At 48.8% G+C, this 19389-nt stretch overlaps 1 protein-coding gene across 3 annotated transcripts in view; it reads left to right on the forward strand.

Annotated features, from left to right (window-relative positions):
* The window catches only part of LOC147417524 (endoglucanase 25-like), a 112325-nt gene extending 93230 nt beyond the window's left edge, over positions 1-19095 (forward strand). For all 3 annotated transcript variants that reach the window (XM_086507292.1, XM_086507293.1, XM_086507294.1), the window contains exons 6-8: positions 16916-17051; positions 17644-17816; positions 18383-19095. In XM_086507292.1, coding sequence (XP_086363418.1) covers positions 16916-17051; positions 17644-17816; positions 18383-18784 — 711 coding nt within the window. In that variant the 3' untranslated portion in view covers positions 18785-19095. The remainder of the gene's footprint in view (positions 1-16915; positions 17052-17643; positions 17817-18382) is intronic.
* Positions 19096-19389: the final 294 nt, after the last annotated feature.

The following is a 19389-nucleotide window of genomic DNA, read 5'->3' on the forward strand; positions in this document are numbered from 1 at the left end:
GATAGAGGATTCACGGTGGAAAAATGTGGCAGGATTTGTGGTGGCAGATGCGAGCTTCAGCATTGCTGACGTGGCAGTTGGACCCCCGAGCTACTTTTCGGCTAGTTATTGAAAGTATCGAGCTTTTGGGGGTGCTATAGCTTTTGGGCTCCAGTTTTAGATAGCTTTTGCTTTTGGGCCTGGGTGCCTTTTTAAGGAGGCCTAGAGGGTCTAAGTCTAGCAAATCATTGCATGGTGCAAGGTTGCAGACACAACTCTTTGGGGGTATCTATGATCATCAATACAAAAAGGAGTACTGTGTGGTGCGCCTAACCTAGGGGCCATTGCATTTGGGTACACACGTATATAATTTTGTGTGTGTATAGATTGTGTGTGTGTGTGAACCTTAGGAAACATGAACCAAATCAGGCCACATGGTGTGTAAAGTTGTACTCTGTCTTTCTGCGTCTCACAACTCCCGCCGGTGCCATTGTGAAAGAGCAAGCTCACTTTCCAAGGCACATGAATGAAATCAAGACTTTGTTGTTTGTAAGAGTTCTATTTTTTACTCTGCTCAAACATGAGCAAATTACGAGACATTATGCAGGATTATGGAGACTGAATCTACATTCAATTAATGTTACCAATATGTTCCAAATGGAAGGCTGGAAAAAGAAGACGATCAGAAGTGACGCTCGCTGCTGCTACACGCTCCCCCCCCTTGCGCCATCGCTACCCCTCACCCCCCCGCCGCCTGCCCCCCCCGCGCTGCCCCCCCCCCCCCCCCCGCCCTCGCGCTGCATCCCCTCCCTCTCTCGCCTTCACGCTGATTCCCCCACCCTGCCCAGCCCGCCACCTCCTGCCCCCTGCTGCCCGCCGCCCTCCCTCCCTAGCCCTCCCGCTGCCCCCCCCATTCCTTGCCGTTCCCCCCCCCCCCCCCCCCCCCCCCCCCCCCCCCCCGCAGCCTTCTGTTCCACATTATCCCCGAAGGGTTCTCTACGCCTGGCTCTGCAATACCTTTCTTCGGACAAGTGTTCGGCGCTCTCGGCTGCAGATTGTTCTTCTCCGTCCGCTTCTTCGACTCAGCAGTAGACACAGATGGAGGCTCCAGCTCCGCCACAGAGGGACTCGCCTGAAGCCCCCTCGCCCGACCCCGCTGAGCCCACCATTCGACTTGCTCTTTTGCCGACAGAGCAAGCGAGCCTTGCCGCAGAGGTAGAGCGCTTGCAGGCGACTTCTGTCATCTGCAAGGTTCTCGGCACCCGTCCTAGCAGAGGAGAGCTGCGCGACCTTCTCCAGGCCCGCCTTCTCGCAGAGGTGGGCAAGATTTTGGATGTCCAGATCCTTGGACGGGGGTACTACCAGATCGAGTTCGAGACTTCCGAGATGGCCTCCAAGGTCATAGCTATGAGCCCACTGGCTATCCGAGCATCACGCGCCCACTTTCGACAGTGGCGACACGGTTTTGACCCGATTTCGGATGTGCTAGTAGAGGAGGCAGACATCCCCATCTCAGTCTACTTCCCGGGTTTACGGAGGGAGTACCTTCCAATGCTCTCCAGGATTGGCTCCGCCATCGGGACTGTTCTGGAGACACCTCGTACGGCAGCATCAGTAGCTGCCAAGGCGGCCGGCATCCCTTCAGTTCGAGTTTTGGTCAGAGATACCCACACGCTCCCGAAGGTCATCCTTCTGCCTCGGGTGAGTGGGGGTTGGTTTAGGCAGAGTGTGGAGTACTCGGGTCTCCCGAACGAGTGCTTCATTTGCAGACAGATGGGCCACCTAGCGAAGGCCTGTCCACGGAGGAGGCCACGACGTGCACCTCAGCCTCAGCCTCAGCCCCAGCCTGCCAAGGCTAGGCCGCAACCTCAGCCAGCGACACAGCGCACAGATTCTGAGCCACCCTCCGAGCCTAGGGCTCCAGCGGAGGAGGGGTGGCAGCAGGCCCGTGGCCGTCGACGCCAGGGGCCACAGCGACAGCCTGGCACTCAGAGTGGCCCTCAGGTGCCTACTCAGCAGCAGTGGGTTCCCACGGGGAACCGCTTTGGTCCTCTTGAGTAGGAGGAGCCCCCTACGCCAGCCTCCACTTCCGCTTCACCCTCGCCAGCCCCCCCCCCACCTTCAGATTTTCCCTCTTCCTCCTCATCCCCTCCCCCGCCCTCTGCTCCCGCCCACTCCCCACCTCGCCCCCCTGTCTCTGTCGCCCCACCCCGCTTCTCTTCTCCTCCGCCCCCCCCCCCCCCCAGCTCCTTCTCCCCCTCCTCCTGCTTCAGTACCACAGTCGACTCAGGAGACTGGTCCCTCGCCGGCGGCTAGGAGATCTCTTGGCAGCGCTTTTGCCACGAGTCGCCTAGCGAGAGAGGGTCAACCCTTTTTGTGGCCCCCTCTGCAGATTCAGACATCTTCCCTTGCAGCTATCCCTCGTGGTCTGACGAGCATTGACCTCCGACGCCGCTGGGACTTCTTCGATTACGGATTCACTCGCTTTCTCGGCGATTCCGCAGCAGACCACGAGGCAGCCTGCTTCAGGGTCCACGCTCTGTTCCTCGCAGCTAGGGGGACAGAGGCCTTGGACTCAGCAGTTGGTTTCTCCTTTCCCCTCTGTGGTAGGACCGAGACAGAGTGGTCCCTCGACTCAGTGGTGGGATGGTTGCATACACAGATTCTCGAGTTCTCTCACCACATGGGAGAACTTGGAGTTACAGATTTGCTGCAGACTTTGTGGCCACTGGCCAAGTTTGCGGTGACACCCCCAGACTCAGCAGGATGTAGGCACATTGTGGTGTACTTTTTTGCTGATACGCAGTGTTTGCCTTGCTATGTATACATACATGAGGACTCCTGGACAGAGGAGGTTGCTTTACGCACGGCTCGCTCTGCTTGGGCTTGGGCCAGGCACTCACTACAGGCTCGCCTATCTAGAGGACGCTCGGATGCGGATTACTCCCCATCCAAGCCTGCCTCGAAGATAGCCCGTCTTGCTGCTGCGGCAGCATCTGTTCTCTCTCGCTCCCCATGAGGATCGTCTCGTGGAACGTGCAGGGATTAGGTGGGCTGTCACCAGGAGGTGTATTTTTCCTGTTGCCTTCCGTAAATAAGTATTAGATATATTTATTTTATTTTTACTTGTTTGTCCCGGAACCCTTGAAAAGGTGCAAGTGGACATTGCATGGCCAGTGTGAAACGGCTGCGGCCGAATAGATTTCTCACAGCGGGAGTCTGGGTCGGTTAGTCTGGGACTGGTCGGGCCAGTTAGCACTAAATTCTGATGAGTATGGAAGCCTGTGTGCACCAAACTGGAATTTGGGCCACTCGTCAAGTTGTCAGTTGAAAGGGGCTAGTAAATTAACCCACATTGTAGATGTTGGTCAAATGGTAGTCTTCAATGATGGTCAGGAGACCGATAGGGACGCCATGGAAGCATCTCCTAAAATTTAGGGAACTGCTATTTTTGACCGGAAAATGTGTTCGCGTCATTAGCTCTGGATTGACAAGGGGAACATTTTATTGCTCTGCTGCCAAGTCAACTGACGCACCAATTGAGATATTTTTAGCAGGGAAAGCCCAAACTCGGAAATTGGGCGACATGTCAGCCTGTGAGCGATTCTGCCACTCTGGGAGGCAAAAACGAGCTGCATATCAACAAAGGGGGCGCCATTTTCAGCCACAGGCGGATTGTAACAGGTACAGAAGCTATGGAATGCTTACCTTGCCCTCTATGCACAGTATGGTGACGGGAGTGATGCCCCGCACGCTACATACTGCTCTCTTTCTCCCCTACGTACAGTATGTTATGCCCCACTAGTGGGCTTCTCATTTGACCTATGTACAGTTCTGGGGGTTTATGCGCGTTTGCCAAGGCAAGAGCCTTCTGAACAGGAACCGGATTAGCTAATTGCTAATCCCCCACAGGTACGCACAGTTCCATCACGAAAGATTGCGAGTTTGGAGAGTTTTCTTGCGTGAAAACTCGTCCAATTCACAGGGGAACTGTCCCATTGCGTGCGGGAGCCCTTGGGACACGCGTAGGCGTGTTCGCTCCACTAAAAACAATCCGAAACAGGGAATTACAGCCTGCTGTGTTTTTCTGCAGGTTTAGGTTTTCGCACCTGAACTGCAAGGGAACATCGGGGGAGCCTCGTGAGAGCCTTGGGATGCGTGTACAGGCTTTTGGGCTCCCGGCAGTGAAAAACAGAGAATTACAGCCCGCTGAATTTCTATGACAGCTCACCAGAAAGCTTCCAGATATCGAGGGAATCCGTCCTAGCCAGGTGTTTTTGACCTACAGGGGTTTTTGTGCCGTTATGCTGTCGAAATCCGGTCGAAAACCTGCGTTTTCAGCCCTCGCCAGGTTTGGACAGCTTTGTGAAAGCTTGTGCTAAGTGGTCGGATCGTCTACCTTAATTTGAATAAAGAAATACCGAAAGGGGCGCCAGTCTTTGGGGCCTACAGGGTGTCGGTCTCGTGTGCGCAGTGACATTCTAGTCGCTGGACGCAACTGTGTTCTCTTCCCTTCTCAGTGCTCTGTGTAAAGTTAACAGGTAATTGAAATAGTACCGCCCTCTACGTTGTACGGGCCGGTTATATGGTTCCATCGACGGGATAGTCACTTTTTCTTCAAAAAGTGCAGCGTGGATTGTTGTGGGTGAAAGCAACACAGAGCTTGTCGATATGGCAGAGAAGAGAGACCAAGTACCTGATGAGGGATCTTCCTCACATGGCACAAAGAAAATTCCTTCAACTCTTCAAGAAGAGGACAGGTTGTTTAGAACTCAACTGCGTTGTTGCATGGACATGTTTCAGCAGTTGGCTAACAACCCAAGGATGCAGGAATTCTTAGAGGCTCCGACACAGGGTTTTCAGCCTCCTACACAGGGCATGACTGAGCCGTTGCAGGAAAAGGAGATTTCCAATGCACAGAGGACTCATGATGCTCGAGGGAAAGCCCATGTGGTTGAGCAACTAGCGGTGTCCAATGATCCAAAGCAACTTGCTTTAGCTGGACAGGAACCGTTTGTGAATGGTCAAGGGAGCAATGAACAGGCTATGCGTCAGACCCTTCCATTACCTAATACTTATCCTGGTTATTTTGGAGGTGGTTCAGTGTTTCAAGCTATGGCTGGACCTTCCACAGGTTATATGCCAGGGAATGTGTTCGGGACAATGCAAACAGGCATGGGTAACCCTATGTACGCGAACATGGGTGTCCAACCAGGTTTTCAGGGTGCCTATGGCCAGTTTCGAGTGCTTGGAACACAATTTGGTATGGCTGGTTTTTCGCAGCCATACGTACAAAATGCAGATATGACAGGGAAAACAGTTGATGCGAGTGCTGGAATGAACACTCATGGAGCACCACTGTTACAGGCACCTGTTTATGATAATGTGGCTCCTTTGAGTCAGCCTAAGGATTACAAGGAAGGTGGGCAGGGAGTGAAGTTTGAAACTTTTAGAGGAACTGAGGACCAATTAAAGGCTTTGACCTTCATACAGCAGTTCGATGCAGCTTATGCTGGAGGCAACTTCACGGAATCTTCAAAGATACGCAAGGCTGCCACTTTCTTGAAAGGGAATGCGCTCCAGTGGTGGACCGCATTGTTGAACCAGGGTCAAGCCCCAACAACGTGGGTTCAATTCAAACAGCTTTTTGCGCCTGCATGGTTGACAAATACTTTTGAAGTGGATGTGATGACAGAATGGCACGAGTTGAATGCCAAACAGTGTGTGAATCTGGAAGAGTACAATAAACGGTTTTGGGCCGCACTGTTGCCAATCACCTCTTACAGGTTTGTGCCTTTGTCAGAACAAATTGAGAAGTACTGTTGCAGATTGCCCAAGAAAATCAGGGACTACTGCACAAAGACTACTGTCATGAATATGTTTCAATTGATAGAGAATGCAAGAGTGGCCAACAATCTGTCGAAGGGAGATTCCGATGGATTTAATAGCCACAAGAAAGGGGCCCAGGGCAAACAGTTTTCAGCCAAGGGCAATGTTGCAGCAAAGCCTTCTGAGTCTCCTGCAAAGAAGCCCTCCACTGAAGAAGCTAATACGTCCAAGAAGCAGTCTAAATCTTCTTCGGAACGAGGACAAGGACAAAAAAGGCATTTTTCTGGCAAAACTTTTCAAGAAAGGAAAGCTCTTAGGGAGGCCAAGAAATGCTACATTTGTGAACAGGAAGGACACTTTGCAAATGAGTGCCCACAGAAGAAGTCACAGGATAAGGATGACAAGTCAGACCATAAAGGGAAGAAGCCAAAGCCGAGTGCAGGACTTGTTCCAGATTTGGTTGGAGACCAGCCAAACACAAATGCCACGGAGCTGTGCAGAGCTTGGGGCAAAGTTAGAGACCAGACAGTGCTGGTTTTCTTTGATCCAGGAGCCCGTGCAAATTTCATATCACCAGAATTGGCATCAAAGTTGGGCATTCGTGCAGAGGAGATGGGTATGACAGGCGAAGCAGGTTTGGCATGCCCAGGACATTCAGAGCCTGTTACTCCCATTCTGGGAAAACTTCGTCTGCACATTCAGAGCTATGTGGATGCGGAAGAATTTCATATTATGCCGCTTGAGGGTTGTGATGTATTATTGGGTATCCCATGGTGTTACAGGTTGCATGCTATGGTGGATACTTACAACAAAAAGATTACCCTTGTACACAGAGGAAAGACTCATGTCCTTGATGTAAAGCTTAAAGGCGAGTCTGTTCCAGTTGTTTCTGCTTCTGCTATTTCATCTGTAATAAAGAATCATCTTTCTGCGTACTTGATCTTTGCAAAAGAAGTACCTCAAGTTGTATCTAATTTGTCTACCTTAGATAAAGATAGGTCAACTTTTTTGAGTGGTTTCAGTGATTGTTTTTCTGACTCTTTGCCAGGGGAGTTACCTCCTGAGAGACCTGAGGATCATACCATAGATCTTGTGCCAGGTTCTAGTCCACCGAATAGACCACCATACAGGGTTAGTGCAGCCCAGCAGAAAGAGATTATGGGTCAGGTCAACGAGCTTTTAGAGAAGGGGCTGATTCAGCCCAGTTCATCCCCTTTTTGTTCGCCTGTACTCTTAGTGCAGAAGAAGGATGGTTCATGGCGCATGTGCATTGACTATCACGCCTTGAATAAGAATACCATCAAGAACAGGTTCCCCATACCGAGGATAGATGACATTCTTGATCGGCTTGAGGGAGCGTCATTGTTTACAAGAATAGACCTAAAGAGCGGGTATCATCAGATACGCATTAGACCAGAAGATGTCCATAAGACTGCTTTCAGGACAACATTTGGTCTCTATGAGTTTCTTGTCATGCCATTTGGTCTCACAAATGCTCCTGCCACATTTAATAGAATGATGGACAGAATTTTTAGACCACATCGAAACTTCGTGGGTACCTTCTTTGATGACATGATTGTCTACTCAAAGTCTGAAGAGGAGCATAGGGATCACTTGACCGCAGTTTTCAATGAGCTACGCAAGAATAGGCTGCTCATTAATCCGAAGAAGAGTGAATTCTTTTTGGAAGAGATTCACTTTCTTGGGCACATTGTTTCAAAAGATGGGGTACGCATGGATCCCGCTAAAGTGGAAGCAATTAGGTCATGGCCAGACTTGAAGTCCGTACATGACATTCGAAGCTTTCTAGGCTTATGTTCCTATTATAGGAGGTTCATCCGAAATTTTGCTGAGATTGCTTCTCCACTCCATGCACTGCAAGGAAAAGGAGTTACTTTCAAGTGGACAGCCAAGGAAATTTTAGCGTTCAAACACTTAAAAGAGAAGCTGACTTCAGATCCGGTAATTATTTTGCCAGATCTTTCTAAACCTTTTGTGGTTCAATGTGATGCGTGTGGCCATAGTCTTGGTGCAGTTCTAATGCAGAATGGCCGAGTAGTCGCATATGAGAGCAGAATTCTTTTGAAGACTGAAAGGAACTTGCAAGTCTATGAGAAAGAATTGCTGGCAGTAATTCATGCTCTCACTAGTTGGAAACACTATTTGCTGGGGGCTGATTTTGTGGTCCAAACGGATCATCAAACCTTGCGATATTTTCTTACACAGACAAAGTTGTCTGAGAAGCACATGCGATGGGCAAACATCTTGTCAATGTTCCATTTTCAGATTGTGCATGTGCAAGGGAAAAAGAATGTGGTGGCTGATGCGTTGTCACGAAAGCCCCAAATTTCAGCAGTGTCAATTCCGTACCATTCTGAATTAGACGAAATGAAGACACAATATGCTGAAGATTCAGATTTTGCAAGGATCTATGACCAGCTTGTTGATGGGCAACATCATGAGCACTATATGCTTAAGAATGACTTTCTCATGATGCATGGAAAGTTATGCGTTACTAAACAGTTACGGCCAAAGATTTTGATGGAAAGTCATGCTCCACCTTATGCTGGGCATCGTGGAATTGATGCGACAGTGAAAGGGGTTGAGGCATTCTTCTATTGGCCAGCTTTGCGTCAAGATGTTGACACATTTGTAAGATCATGCTTAGTATGCCAAAAAGTCAAATTTGACAGACAAAAGCAACCGGGATTGTTGCAGCCATTGCCGATCCCTGATAGGCCATGGGAAAGCATAGCAATGGACTTTATCTTTGATCTTCCAAGGACGCAAACAGGAAATGATGGGATTTGGACTATCATTTGTAGGTTCAGTAAGCAGGCCCATTTCATTCCTGTTAGGAAGAAAATAAAGCCAGAACACATGGTCAAGATATTCATGAGCAATATCTTTAAATATCATGGGATGCCTCAGTCAATTGTCAGTGACAGGGATCCACATATGACGAGTCTTTTCTGGAAGGCATTGTTTGAGAACATGGGCACTACGCTCAAGTTCTCTTCTTCGTTTCATCCGCAAACTGATGGACAGTCAGAAGAGGCAAATTCTACTGTCCTGGACCTGCTCAAATGTTATGTGTCAGAGCACAAGGCAACTTGGGAACAATGTTTTCATTGTGGTAGAAAAGGCCATTTCAAAAAGGATTGCTACAAGTGGAAAAGGGAAAATGGAGATGGTAAGAAGAAAGACCATGATGCTAAGGACAAGCCTAAATCCAATGTCAAAATTGAGGAGTTAAATGCAACACAGGGAGAGTGTAGCTCTCAAGATGACCATGTATGTGCTCCGACTAGTGCTACTATGTACAGTTCTGGGGGTTTTATGCGTGTTTACCAGGTGCTTCCATGAATGCGCATTTGAATGAGTTCAATACAATTTTCAGCCAACTTGCTACGCAGGAAATTACGTTTGAGGAAAATGTAAAAGCTATGTTTTTACTTGTCACGTTGCCTGAGTCATGGGACACATTTAGGACAGCCATAAGTAACTCGGTTCCTGCGAATGAGTTGACAAGTACTAATGTGGAGTCTAGTCTTCTCACGGAAGAGATTAATCGAAAGAATAATGCAGGTAATAAGTCTTCTAGTGCAATGGTTGTCAGAGGCAGGACTATGGACAAGTATAAGTCCAACAGGGGTAAATCTAGAAGCAGGTCCCGTGCAGGCACAAGTAATATGCTTACAATAACACTGTGCATACATCAACAGGTAAGGCACCATTTGAGATAGTGGAAGGAGGAAAGAAAGTCCCACCCATTTTGCAGACTAAGGACAAGATATTTGAGGCAGACAAGTATGTGCAAGATATGGATGAAACATACAGGAAGATAAAGATTGCTCTTGAGAAGACTCAGGCTAAGCAAAAGAAAGCTGCTGATCGTCACCGTCGTGAACTTGTATTTTCACTTGGTGATTGGGTACTTTTGCGCTTTGAAAAGGCCAGGTTAAGGAAAAGGAAAGGCAAGGAACGCTTGTTTCCTAAGCTCAGTATGCGATATTATGGTCCTTTTCAGATTTCAGAAAAGATCAGCGATGTAGCTTACAGGTTAAAGCTACTAGAAGGCTGGAAAATACATAATGCTTTTCATGTCAGTCTTCTAAGGCCCTTTGTTGGTGATGTGCCAGAGAATATGCTTGATGAGTAACAACCCGAAGTGGAAGAATTGGATGAAATCCTTGTTCCTGAATAGATATTGGCACATAAAGAAAGAAAGGTTAGAGCAAAAGTTGCAAGACGCTATTTGGTGAAGTTCAAGAACTATCCATCATTAGATGCCAAATGGATGGAAGAGTCTGAATTGGTTGATTCACCTCAGCTATTGCAATTGTATCTTGAAGCCTTTCAGATGGAACCCACAATGACTTGATGTAGCCTTTTTGGAGCAAGGCAAGAGCATGGTTCATGATGCTCAAGAGAGTAGTTAAGCAATTGTATCTACTCTTTCCATACAGAATTTAGCTAGAGAAGTTTGTGCTTGAGAGTACACTAGAAGACTTCTATGCTTGATATATGTGTCGTAGCCAGGTTGGTGGGATTGTTTAATCGTCCAACGCTACATTTTCGGAAGTATGTATATCTCGGATTCCCATCATAGAATATATGTGATATCAGGAGATACCGCATGTATTATTGGCATGCAAGCGAGGTCGCTTGCAGTATTTCAAGGGTGGGGTGTGTCACCAGGAGGTGTATTTTTCCTGTTGCCTTCCGTAAATAAGTATTAGATATATTTATTTTATTTTTACTTGTTTGTCTCGGAACCCTTGAAAAGGTGCAAGTGGACATTGCATGGCCAGTGTGAAACGGCTGCGGCCGAATAGATTTCTCACAGCGGGAGTCTGGGTCGGTTAGTTTGGGACTGGTCGGGCCAGTTAGCACTGAATTCTGATGAGTATGGAAGCCTGTGTGCACCAAACTGGAATTTGGGCCACTCGTCAAGTTGTCAGTTGAAAGGGGCTAGTAAATTAACCCACATTGTAGATGTTGGTCAAATGGTAGTCTTCAATGATGGTCAGGAGACCGATAGGGATGCCATGGAAGCATCTCCTAAAATTTAGGGAACTGCTATTTTTGACCGGAAAATGTGTTCGCATCATTAGCTCTGGATTGACAAGGGGAACATTTTATTGCTCTGCTGCCAAGTCAACTGACGCACCAGTTGAGATATTTTTAGCAGGGAAAGCCCAAACTCGGAAATTGGGCGACGTGTCAGCCTGTGAGCGATTCTGCCACTCTGGGAGGCAAAAACGAGCTGCATATCAACAAAGGGAGCGCCATTTTCAGCCACAGGCGGATTGTAACAGGTACAGAAGCTATGGAATGCTTACCTTGCCCTCTATGCACAGTATGGTGACGGGAGTGATGCCCCGCACGCTACATACTGCTCTCTTTCTCCCCTACGTACAGTATGTTATGCCCCACTAGTGGGCTTCTCATTTGACCTATGTACAGTTCTGGGGGTTTATGCGCGTTTGCCAAGGCAAGAGCCTTCTGAACAGGAACCGGATTAGCTAATTGCTAATCCCCCACAGGTACGCACAGTTCCATCACGAAAGATTGCGAGTTTGGAGAGTTTTCTTGCGTGAAAACTCGTCCAATTCACAGGGGAACTGTCCCATTGCGTGCGGGAGCCCTTGGGACACGCGTAGGCGTGTTCGCTCCGCTAAAAACGATCCGAAACAGGGAATTACAGCCTGCTGTGTTTTTCTGCAGGTTTAGGGTTTCGCACCTGAACTGCAAGGGAACATCGGGGGAGCCTCGTGAGAGCCTTGGGATGCGTGTACAAGCTTTTGGGCTCCCGGCAGTGAAAAACAGAGAATTACAGCCCGCTGAATTTCTATGACAGCTCACCAGAAAGCTTCCAGATATCGAGGGAATCCGTCCTAGCCAGGTGTTTTTGACCTACAGGGGTTTTTGCGCCGTTATGATGTCGAAATCCGGTCGAAAACCTGCGTTTTCAGCCCTCGCCAGGTTTGGACAGCTTTGTGAAAGCTTGTGCTAAGTGGTCGGATCGTCTACCTTAATTTGAATAAAGAAATACCGAAAGGGGCGCCAATCTTTGGGGCCTACAGGGTGTCGGTCTCGTGTGCGCAGTGACATTCTAGTCGCTGGACGCAACTGTGTTCTCTTCCCTTCTCAGTGCTCTGTGTAAAGTTAACAGGTAATTGAAATAGTACCGCCCTCTACGTTGTAGGGCCGGTTATATGGGCCCCAGTTTCAGCTACAGCGGGGCCGATTGCGTCAGGAGCTTCAGCGTTGCCTTGTGGGAGGAGAGATTGATCTCCTTATGCTTCAAGAGCACCATTTGTCTAAGAGCCGCATTCGGCGATGTGGTCAGATTTTGCGTGGACGTTATGATACCTTTTGGTCAGCTGCTTTTGGACCTGGAGGCATCCAGGGTGGGGTATGTATGACTATTGCGGAGTCATTGCAGCAGGCCATTGTGGGCAGAGGGATTATTGTGCCAGGCAAGGCTCAGTGGATTACTTTGCAGGTTCAGGGTGGCCTTGTGGGCTTCCTGAACATCTATGCGCCCAATGTGGCGAGTACTCGTGCAGAGTTTTGGTCACAAATTGTTGAGTCTTTGCCACAGGTTGACCATTGGTGTGTTGGAGGGGACTTCAACATGTTGGAGGACCCCTCTGACAGGATCGGAGGCAGCCATGCTACTGTGCATGGAGTCGAGTTAGCAGCTTGGGAGAGGTTGTGTATGACTTTGAGGGTCTCGGATACATGGCAGCATTCTGGCTTTGTGAGGCCTCCAGAGAGTCTTGCCTTCTCTAGATCAGACCGCAGAGTGGGAGGAGTGAATCTATCGCGGATAGATCGCTTCTACACTAGTGACTACTTCAGTGACTTGGGGGGATCAGTGGGCATCCTGGCAGGGACATCCTTCTCGGACCATGCCCCAGTGATCCTCACAGTGGCAGACAGGCAGAGGAGTGGGAGCACGATGCTTCGCATCCCAGAGCGGGTCCTGTTGGACACAGCACTCAGAGAGAGGGTAGAGGCTCTTTGGACAGAGGGCATGGACAGCCAGGCTCTACCGGCAGACAGAGTGGCCTTAGGCCTAGCTCAGCTTAGCCACTTTTTTCTCCAGGAGTCTTTGGCTCGACGGGCTGCAGCGAGAGAGGAGGAGCAGCGTCTCAGACGAGGCATTGCTTCACTATAGAGGATGCAGGAGCAGCATCCAGACAGTCCATGGTTGGAGGAGCAGTTACAGCAGGCTCGACAGGAGCTTGCTTGCACAGAGGAGAGGCGCCATGAGTTTGCCTTTCACCGACAGGCATCTCAGTGGACTCAGGTAGGTGACAGAGTGACAGGTGCCTTTTTTGAGACAGTAGGACCTCGGCACTCGCATGCCAAGGTCAATCAGCTGAGGAGACCCGATGGGTCAGTTGCTTGTGAGCCTGAGGATATGCGTGCAGTTGCTACTGACCTTTACCGTGAGCTACTATCGGTTGAGTCCCAGTCAGAGAGACAGGATGCATGCAAGGAGCAGGTTTGGGCGCAGATGCCTTGTCTGGTGACTGAGGAGATGCGCCAGAGGCTAGAGATACCTCTTCAGCTTGAGGAGCTGCACACGGCTCTTAGGGCCCTTCCTCGTGGTAGCTGTCCAAGTGAGGATGGGCTAACTCCCAGCTTCTTCTTGGAGTACTGGGACTTGCTTGGCCCAGATCTTTGTAGTGCTTTTCAGTACATTCTGCACACAAGAGTGATGCCAGATAGCATGAGTGAGGGCCTGATTTACCTCATTCCAAAGGAGGGTGGCTCCTTGGATGAGATTCGACAGTGGCGCCCCATCACCATCCTCAACTCGGCCTACAAACTTCTTGCCAAGGCTCTGAGTTTGAGGATTCAGCCACTTTTGGAGAGCCTTATACATGGGACTCAGACAGGTTTTGTCAAGGAACGCAATATCCTTGACAACATCTTCACTTTCTGGGAGGCTTCTGCCCTGGCACGTCTCCGTGGGGAGGACCTTGTGATTCTTCTTCTCGATTTTGAGAAGGCATACGACAGAGTTGACTGGGACTTTCTAGAGGGCACGCTTCGCAGGATGGGCTTTTCAGATGCTTGGATCAGAGGGGTGTCAGCTTTGTACAGACATGCTCACAGTCAGGTGCTTTTGGCAGGAGGTAGAGGTGAGCGCTTCATGCTCACACGATCGGTCAGACAGGGTTGTCCTCTTGTCCCCTTTCTCTTTCTGTTCCATGCGAGGCGATGAGCAGATTTTTGGTGTCACATCAGGTTGGTTTGATGGGCTTAGCACTCCCTATACGGGGAGATGAGCTTCTGGACGCTGAGTTTGCCGACGACTCAGCCTTGTACTTAGAGGGCCAGGAGGCCAATTTACACAGGTGTGGGCAGGCTCTGGAGACCTTCTGCTGTGCATCGGGCGCACTGATCAACTGGAGAAAGACAGTGGCTTTATCGGTTGGCAGTGCTCCTGTGCCAGAGTGGATGCCAGGAGAGGGTTTCAGGTGGATTCCTCCAGGGATTGCAGTTCGATACTTGGGTTGTCAGGTTGGTTTGGATTTGTCCCCCGAGCAGCAGATTGCTCCTCTTCTCATGTCCATCAGGAGAAAGCTGTTACACTGGAGCTCAGCACGGCTTTCGCTGGCTGGTAGAGTAGTAGTTGCCAACCAGGTGTTGTTGGCAACTATGTGGTACATCACTTCTTGTTGGATCTTCTCGAGTTCTTGTATCAGCCAGGTAGAGAGGCTGATCAGGAACTTCCTTTGGTCAGGTCGCGACACTCAGGTTGCCCGAGCCAAGGTGGCTTGGTCGGTCATCACACTCCCTTGTTCTCAGGGAGGGCTTGGGATCATTGATCCAGCACAGCAGAGCAGAGCCCTTCTTGGGAAGTTCGTCGTCAAAGGACTTCTTCCAGGTGAGGAGCCCTGGAAAGAGTTCTTGCTGCAGAGGCTTCGTGCCAGGGTGCCTCAGTCAGGAGGCCCTTGGCAACCTTCGACCAGATGGATCTTTACAGAGTTGCGCCGAGTTGGTTTGAGCAGGAGACTGGAGGACATCGCGATTCGCTGTGAGTTTGCTTCGCTCTTGGGAGCTCTTACGGTGTGGCCTAGAGCAGAGACAGCCGACATGCACGGAGGAGCGCCTACGACAGCCCCTCGTCTGGAACCCCATGGTTAGCAGGTCCAGCGCTCTCTAGGTGACTGGCTAGAGTTCACAGGTTTGTCAGAGGAGGTGCAGGGTGTCCAACTACAGGGCATGAGAGGGGTTCAGAGCATGTGTGAGGACATCTCAGAGTCAGTTCCAGTTGAGTGGCTCACGCCTCTCAAGCCAGTAGCACCCCGATGGATGGGAGCCTTCACACGACTGGAGGTTCTCATCTCAGTCAGGGCTTGTTCAAAGAGTGTCCCAGCCCTGTTCTTCGAGCTTTAGGGTGGGGGACGATTACAGCGAGTTGCAGTAGAGGCCCCGCAGGTAGCAGAGTGGTGTTTCCAGAGGATCCGAGTTGTGGGCATTTGTGGGAGGACTTGCGCCATAGACCCTGACCCAGCAGCTCTCGAGACAGGACACTGGAGGCTATGAGCTTGGGAGTGCTGTCCACTGGCACGAGTACAGTGGGATCCTGGTGAGTGGCTATGGAGAGACCCCTTCTCTTCTGCAGACCGCCCAGGAGTCCCTTTCTTTCAGTACACTGTTCGGCTTGGACGTCATATACTTGCAGCGCAGAGAGAGGCCCGCCCCGCTGCAGCACGTCATTGGCAGGAGGAGGGTCTCACAGTTGAGTTCTTGGCAGCCTTTTGGCAGAGGCTGTGGGACTCCAGACAGCCGAGGCGCGTCACTTTGTTCTAGTGGTTGGTTGCACACAAAGCCACAGCAGTAGGGAGCTGGCTTGTGCATAGTGGTCTCTCGGCCGCATGTACAGCCTGTGACCAGTTGGTGGAGAGTCAGCGACACTGTCTTTGGGACTGTCCCTCCCCCCAGCAAGTGTGGCTACGAGTTCTTTGGCTGATGCTTGCCCTCTCCACGGCTCGACAGTACACTTGGGGGGCAGCGGCTTGGTCCACCCTCACGGGCCCGGCACTACAGCTTGAGCTATCTTCCACCAGCAGGATGAAAGTGATACAGGGGGGGCGACCTACACTCCAGCCTGCTACAGACCTTACTCCACAGGAGTTGTGCAGTGAGAGAGAGGAGTGTTGGGAGCTCATCAGCGGCCTAGCTCTTTGGTTCATCTAGCGGGCCCGTTGTTTCCGCATCTTTGAGGCTCGCCCTGTGCCACCAGCAGAGACTGTTCGTGACTTTTGGCTAGAGCTGATTCATACTCTCAGAGGACAGCTTGAGGGACTACAGGGCAGCTCCGACCGCATGCGGGAGCGCCGCGAGGCTTTCCTTCGACTCTGGCGCCCTGGCCCTTTCTACACCATGGTCCAGGGGGTGCTCAGATGGCACTACTGTCCACCTGTGTGGCTCTTCCCTCCTCCCATCTCTTGATTTAGCCCCATTGTATATATGCTGTTTTTCATTGGGAGAGTCTCCCCATCATGCTTGTTGTAGCCCTCTCTTGCAGAGGTGGATGTAGCCCTATGGGCAGTTTTCATTAACTAATAGAAGGATCTTTTTCTCGGAAAAAATAAAAATGGAAGGCTCGAGCATCTTTGTTACTGGGCAAGTTGGTCCATTAAGCAAGGTTTAACTTGAAGTGTAATTACTTATTTTGAGCTAGATGTTGTTATGTGTCGTTTTATTGGTTTCCCTCCTGATGAACTGGAAGAAGACTTGTGCTCTAATGTGAAAGCAGTCTTATAAACACATATTATTATGGAAAACAGGGGAGAATTTTCCTTTTGAAAATTCGTAGCATGATTCTGCATAGCTTTCAAAGAATGGACTGATTGCTGCCATCGTGTACTGGCGGTATCGTGGGTCATACTGTGTGGCTGAGTGAGATATGGGCATGCTGTGCAAAGTTATACATAAATAGATAACGTATGATATAAACAAACAAGCAAACACATAAATACATAGGTGTGTGCTGTAGAGAGCGAGGGAGGGAGGTGCTTCTACCATGTCGAAAAGTTGTGGTTTGATGACTAAAGGTGATCAGGTGACATTGTAGGTTCTCTTGTCTAGGCTTCGAATCAATTTGAACCCCGGTTATCCTTATGAAGACGGTCTTCGTGTCTACAACAATCAGACCAACATTGCAATGTGCTCATATCTGCCACAGTACAAAGTTTTCAATGTGACACAAGGTATCTATTTGAGAACAAACTTCTTGAAAAAGCATGTTGTATTGGTCGGCAATCAAAAAATGAGTCATGGGATAGTAAATGCTCCAAGGACTTAATAGCAGTAGACGCCCTTTTTGACCTGTCCAAACATAGACTTGGTTTGTAGTGGGATTTTGACTTCAGCCTTTTCCTTGTTTTCAGCCTTACCTTCAGCCTTGCTTTCTTCTTGATTCCTTGTTTAAACCAGCTTCTTCTGGATGCATTTTAGCAGGCTAACGTGAGTTGTCACCTTGTTTAAATGGCAATTATGTGCTTCATTTACAAAACATTATAGGTTGTGAAGGTCTAGGTTATTGAAAACTTAGAAGTGTTAGGGGCCACATTAAGAAGTTTTAAGAGTTGCGAGGTCATTTATTTCCTTACTACCTCAAAGCTGTGATTTGATGAAATCGCTTTTTGAACGTTTAATGGAAAAATCTGAATTTTTTCGGACTGAAGGTGTTTCTTAGTTTTTTACCATAATTGGACAATCATACACACACCTCTTCGCAACAAGCGACTTACGAGGTATGGTGACATATGCGCTGAATTTTGATCGTATGCATATCGGCAGGAGGGTTGGTTCAACTCAATCATGGACGACCACTACCATTGCAATACAATGCAGCAGCAGCGTTTTTAGCAGCTTTGTATGCTGATTACCTCTCCTCTGCTAACATTCCAAGCTGGAACTGTGGTCCTTCCTTCTTACCTTCCTCTACACTACGCAACTTTTCAAGATCTCAGGTATTTTTCTGTAGTCTTACTACAGCTATCGATGCTTGGTAGTCCTCATGCAGATTCAAAACTATTTGTTTAGCTCGGCAATAACACGTGAGTGTTTGAGCCGATTTTTAAACCGGGGCCATGCTACTTTATACATGCTTTGATTGAAATTGCTAGTAGGATAGCATACGGGATAAAACAATTGTATTACAATTATGGCATGATGGCCTCAAAAGAGCTAACAATATAGCATGATGAGGTCTTGTGCCGTCATTATTTGTGCTTGATAGATTGGTAGAATTTTATAGCTAATGGAGTGTTGTAAATACTGCTTGTGAATGTGCACAAGCATCCAAGTTGGAGGTTTTCTAAGTATATACTTTGTCATATTGTCTAGGTGGAAAATTGATGATTAGAGTCAATTTTGGCCACAGATCTTGTGTTCTTCTGATACATGAGAATGGCTGCAACATTTATTTGTTACACATTTTGCCTCCAGTATATAGAAAGTACAACTGTCTTGTAAGTTTTTAACTTTACAAAGGTGCTAATCAAGGTGGTTCTTTACACTGTTGTTCAACTCCCAGATTGCTTATATACTAGGAGATAACCCCAACAAAATGAGCTATGTGGTGGGCTATGGTAAGCGGTATCCAACACATGTACATCATAGGGGAGCTTCCATTCCAAGCAATGTGAACTCAAGGGGCTGCACAAGTGCGGCGAAGTACAGGGACACCAAGTCACCTAATCCACATGTGCTGGTTGGGGCTATGGTCGGTGGGCCAGATTCGAAAGATCGCTTTTCAGATGTAAGAACAAATTACAATTTTACAGAACCGACCCTCGTTGGGAATGCCTTTCTTGTTGCTGCACTGGTTTCCTTGTCTGGCGGTGATACTGGAACCATTGATTCCAACACGCTTTTCTCCTCCATACCCCCTCTATTCCCCCCTGCTCCTCCCCCACCAGCTCCCTGGAAACCTTGAGACCTCTCTGATGCTTCCTATCAAGAATCTTCTACAGTTCTCTCTCTCTCGCCCTAGAATTCTGGGGTAAAAGCTTACCGCTTAGATTTTTCTTGGTTAGAACTTACCAGCATTACATACGCCTATTTGTAAGGTAAATCCATCTCTCATGTACATTGGAATTGTTTACTTATTTCCACACGTATTCATGGACATTCGGTGTCTTAGAGGTAAACCTCCAATGTTTGGTTGCTTCACAAACAGACAAGGTTTGCTAGCTTATTGTACATTATTGAGATGTGGATATGTAACTATTTCTGTCCTTGTCGATGTTCAACAGAAGTCTGAGAGCTAGTTCAGGCCTAGTTATTAAAGGAACAACAGTCGCTCCAGATTGCTTTTTGTGGATGGTATGAGTCTTGCAAGCAAGAACAACTGTTGTTGTTGTTGTCATTGTTTTGGGTTATTCAGCCTTCACAGGCTGAGGAATACAATGGCAAGGATCCGTTTCTAGTTTTCATTTATTATCCTTAAACAAGGCTCAAAGAAGAAGTCGTGGTAACCACCAAATACCATGACATCTCCCCATAGACCCTCCAATCAGCCAAAATTTTGGAGGGCACTTG

The sequence above is a fragment of the Adiantum capillus-veneris genome, chromosome 30 (genome assembly GCF_014529385.1).
Source record: "Adiantum capillus-veneris isolate H3 chromosome 30, ASM1452938v2, whole genome shotgun sequence".
NCBI classification, from domain to species: domain Eukaryota; kingdom Viridiplantae; phylum Streptophyta; class Polypodiopsida; order Polypodiales; family Pteridaceae; genus Adiantum; species Adiantum capillus-veneris.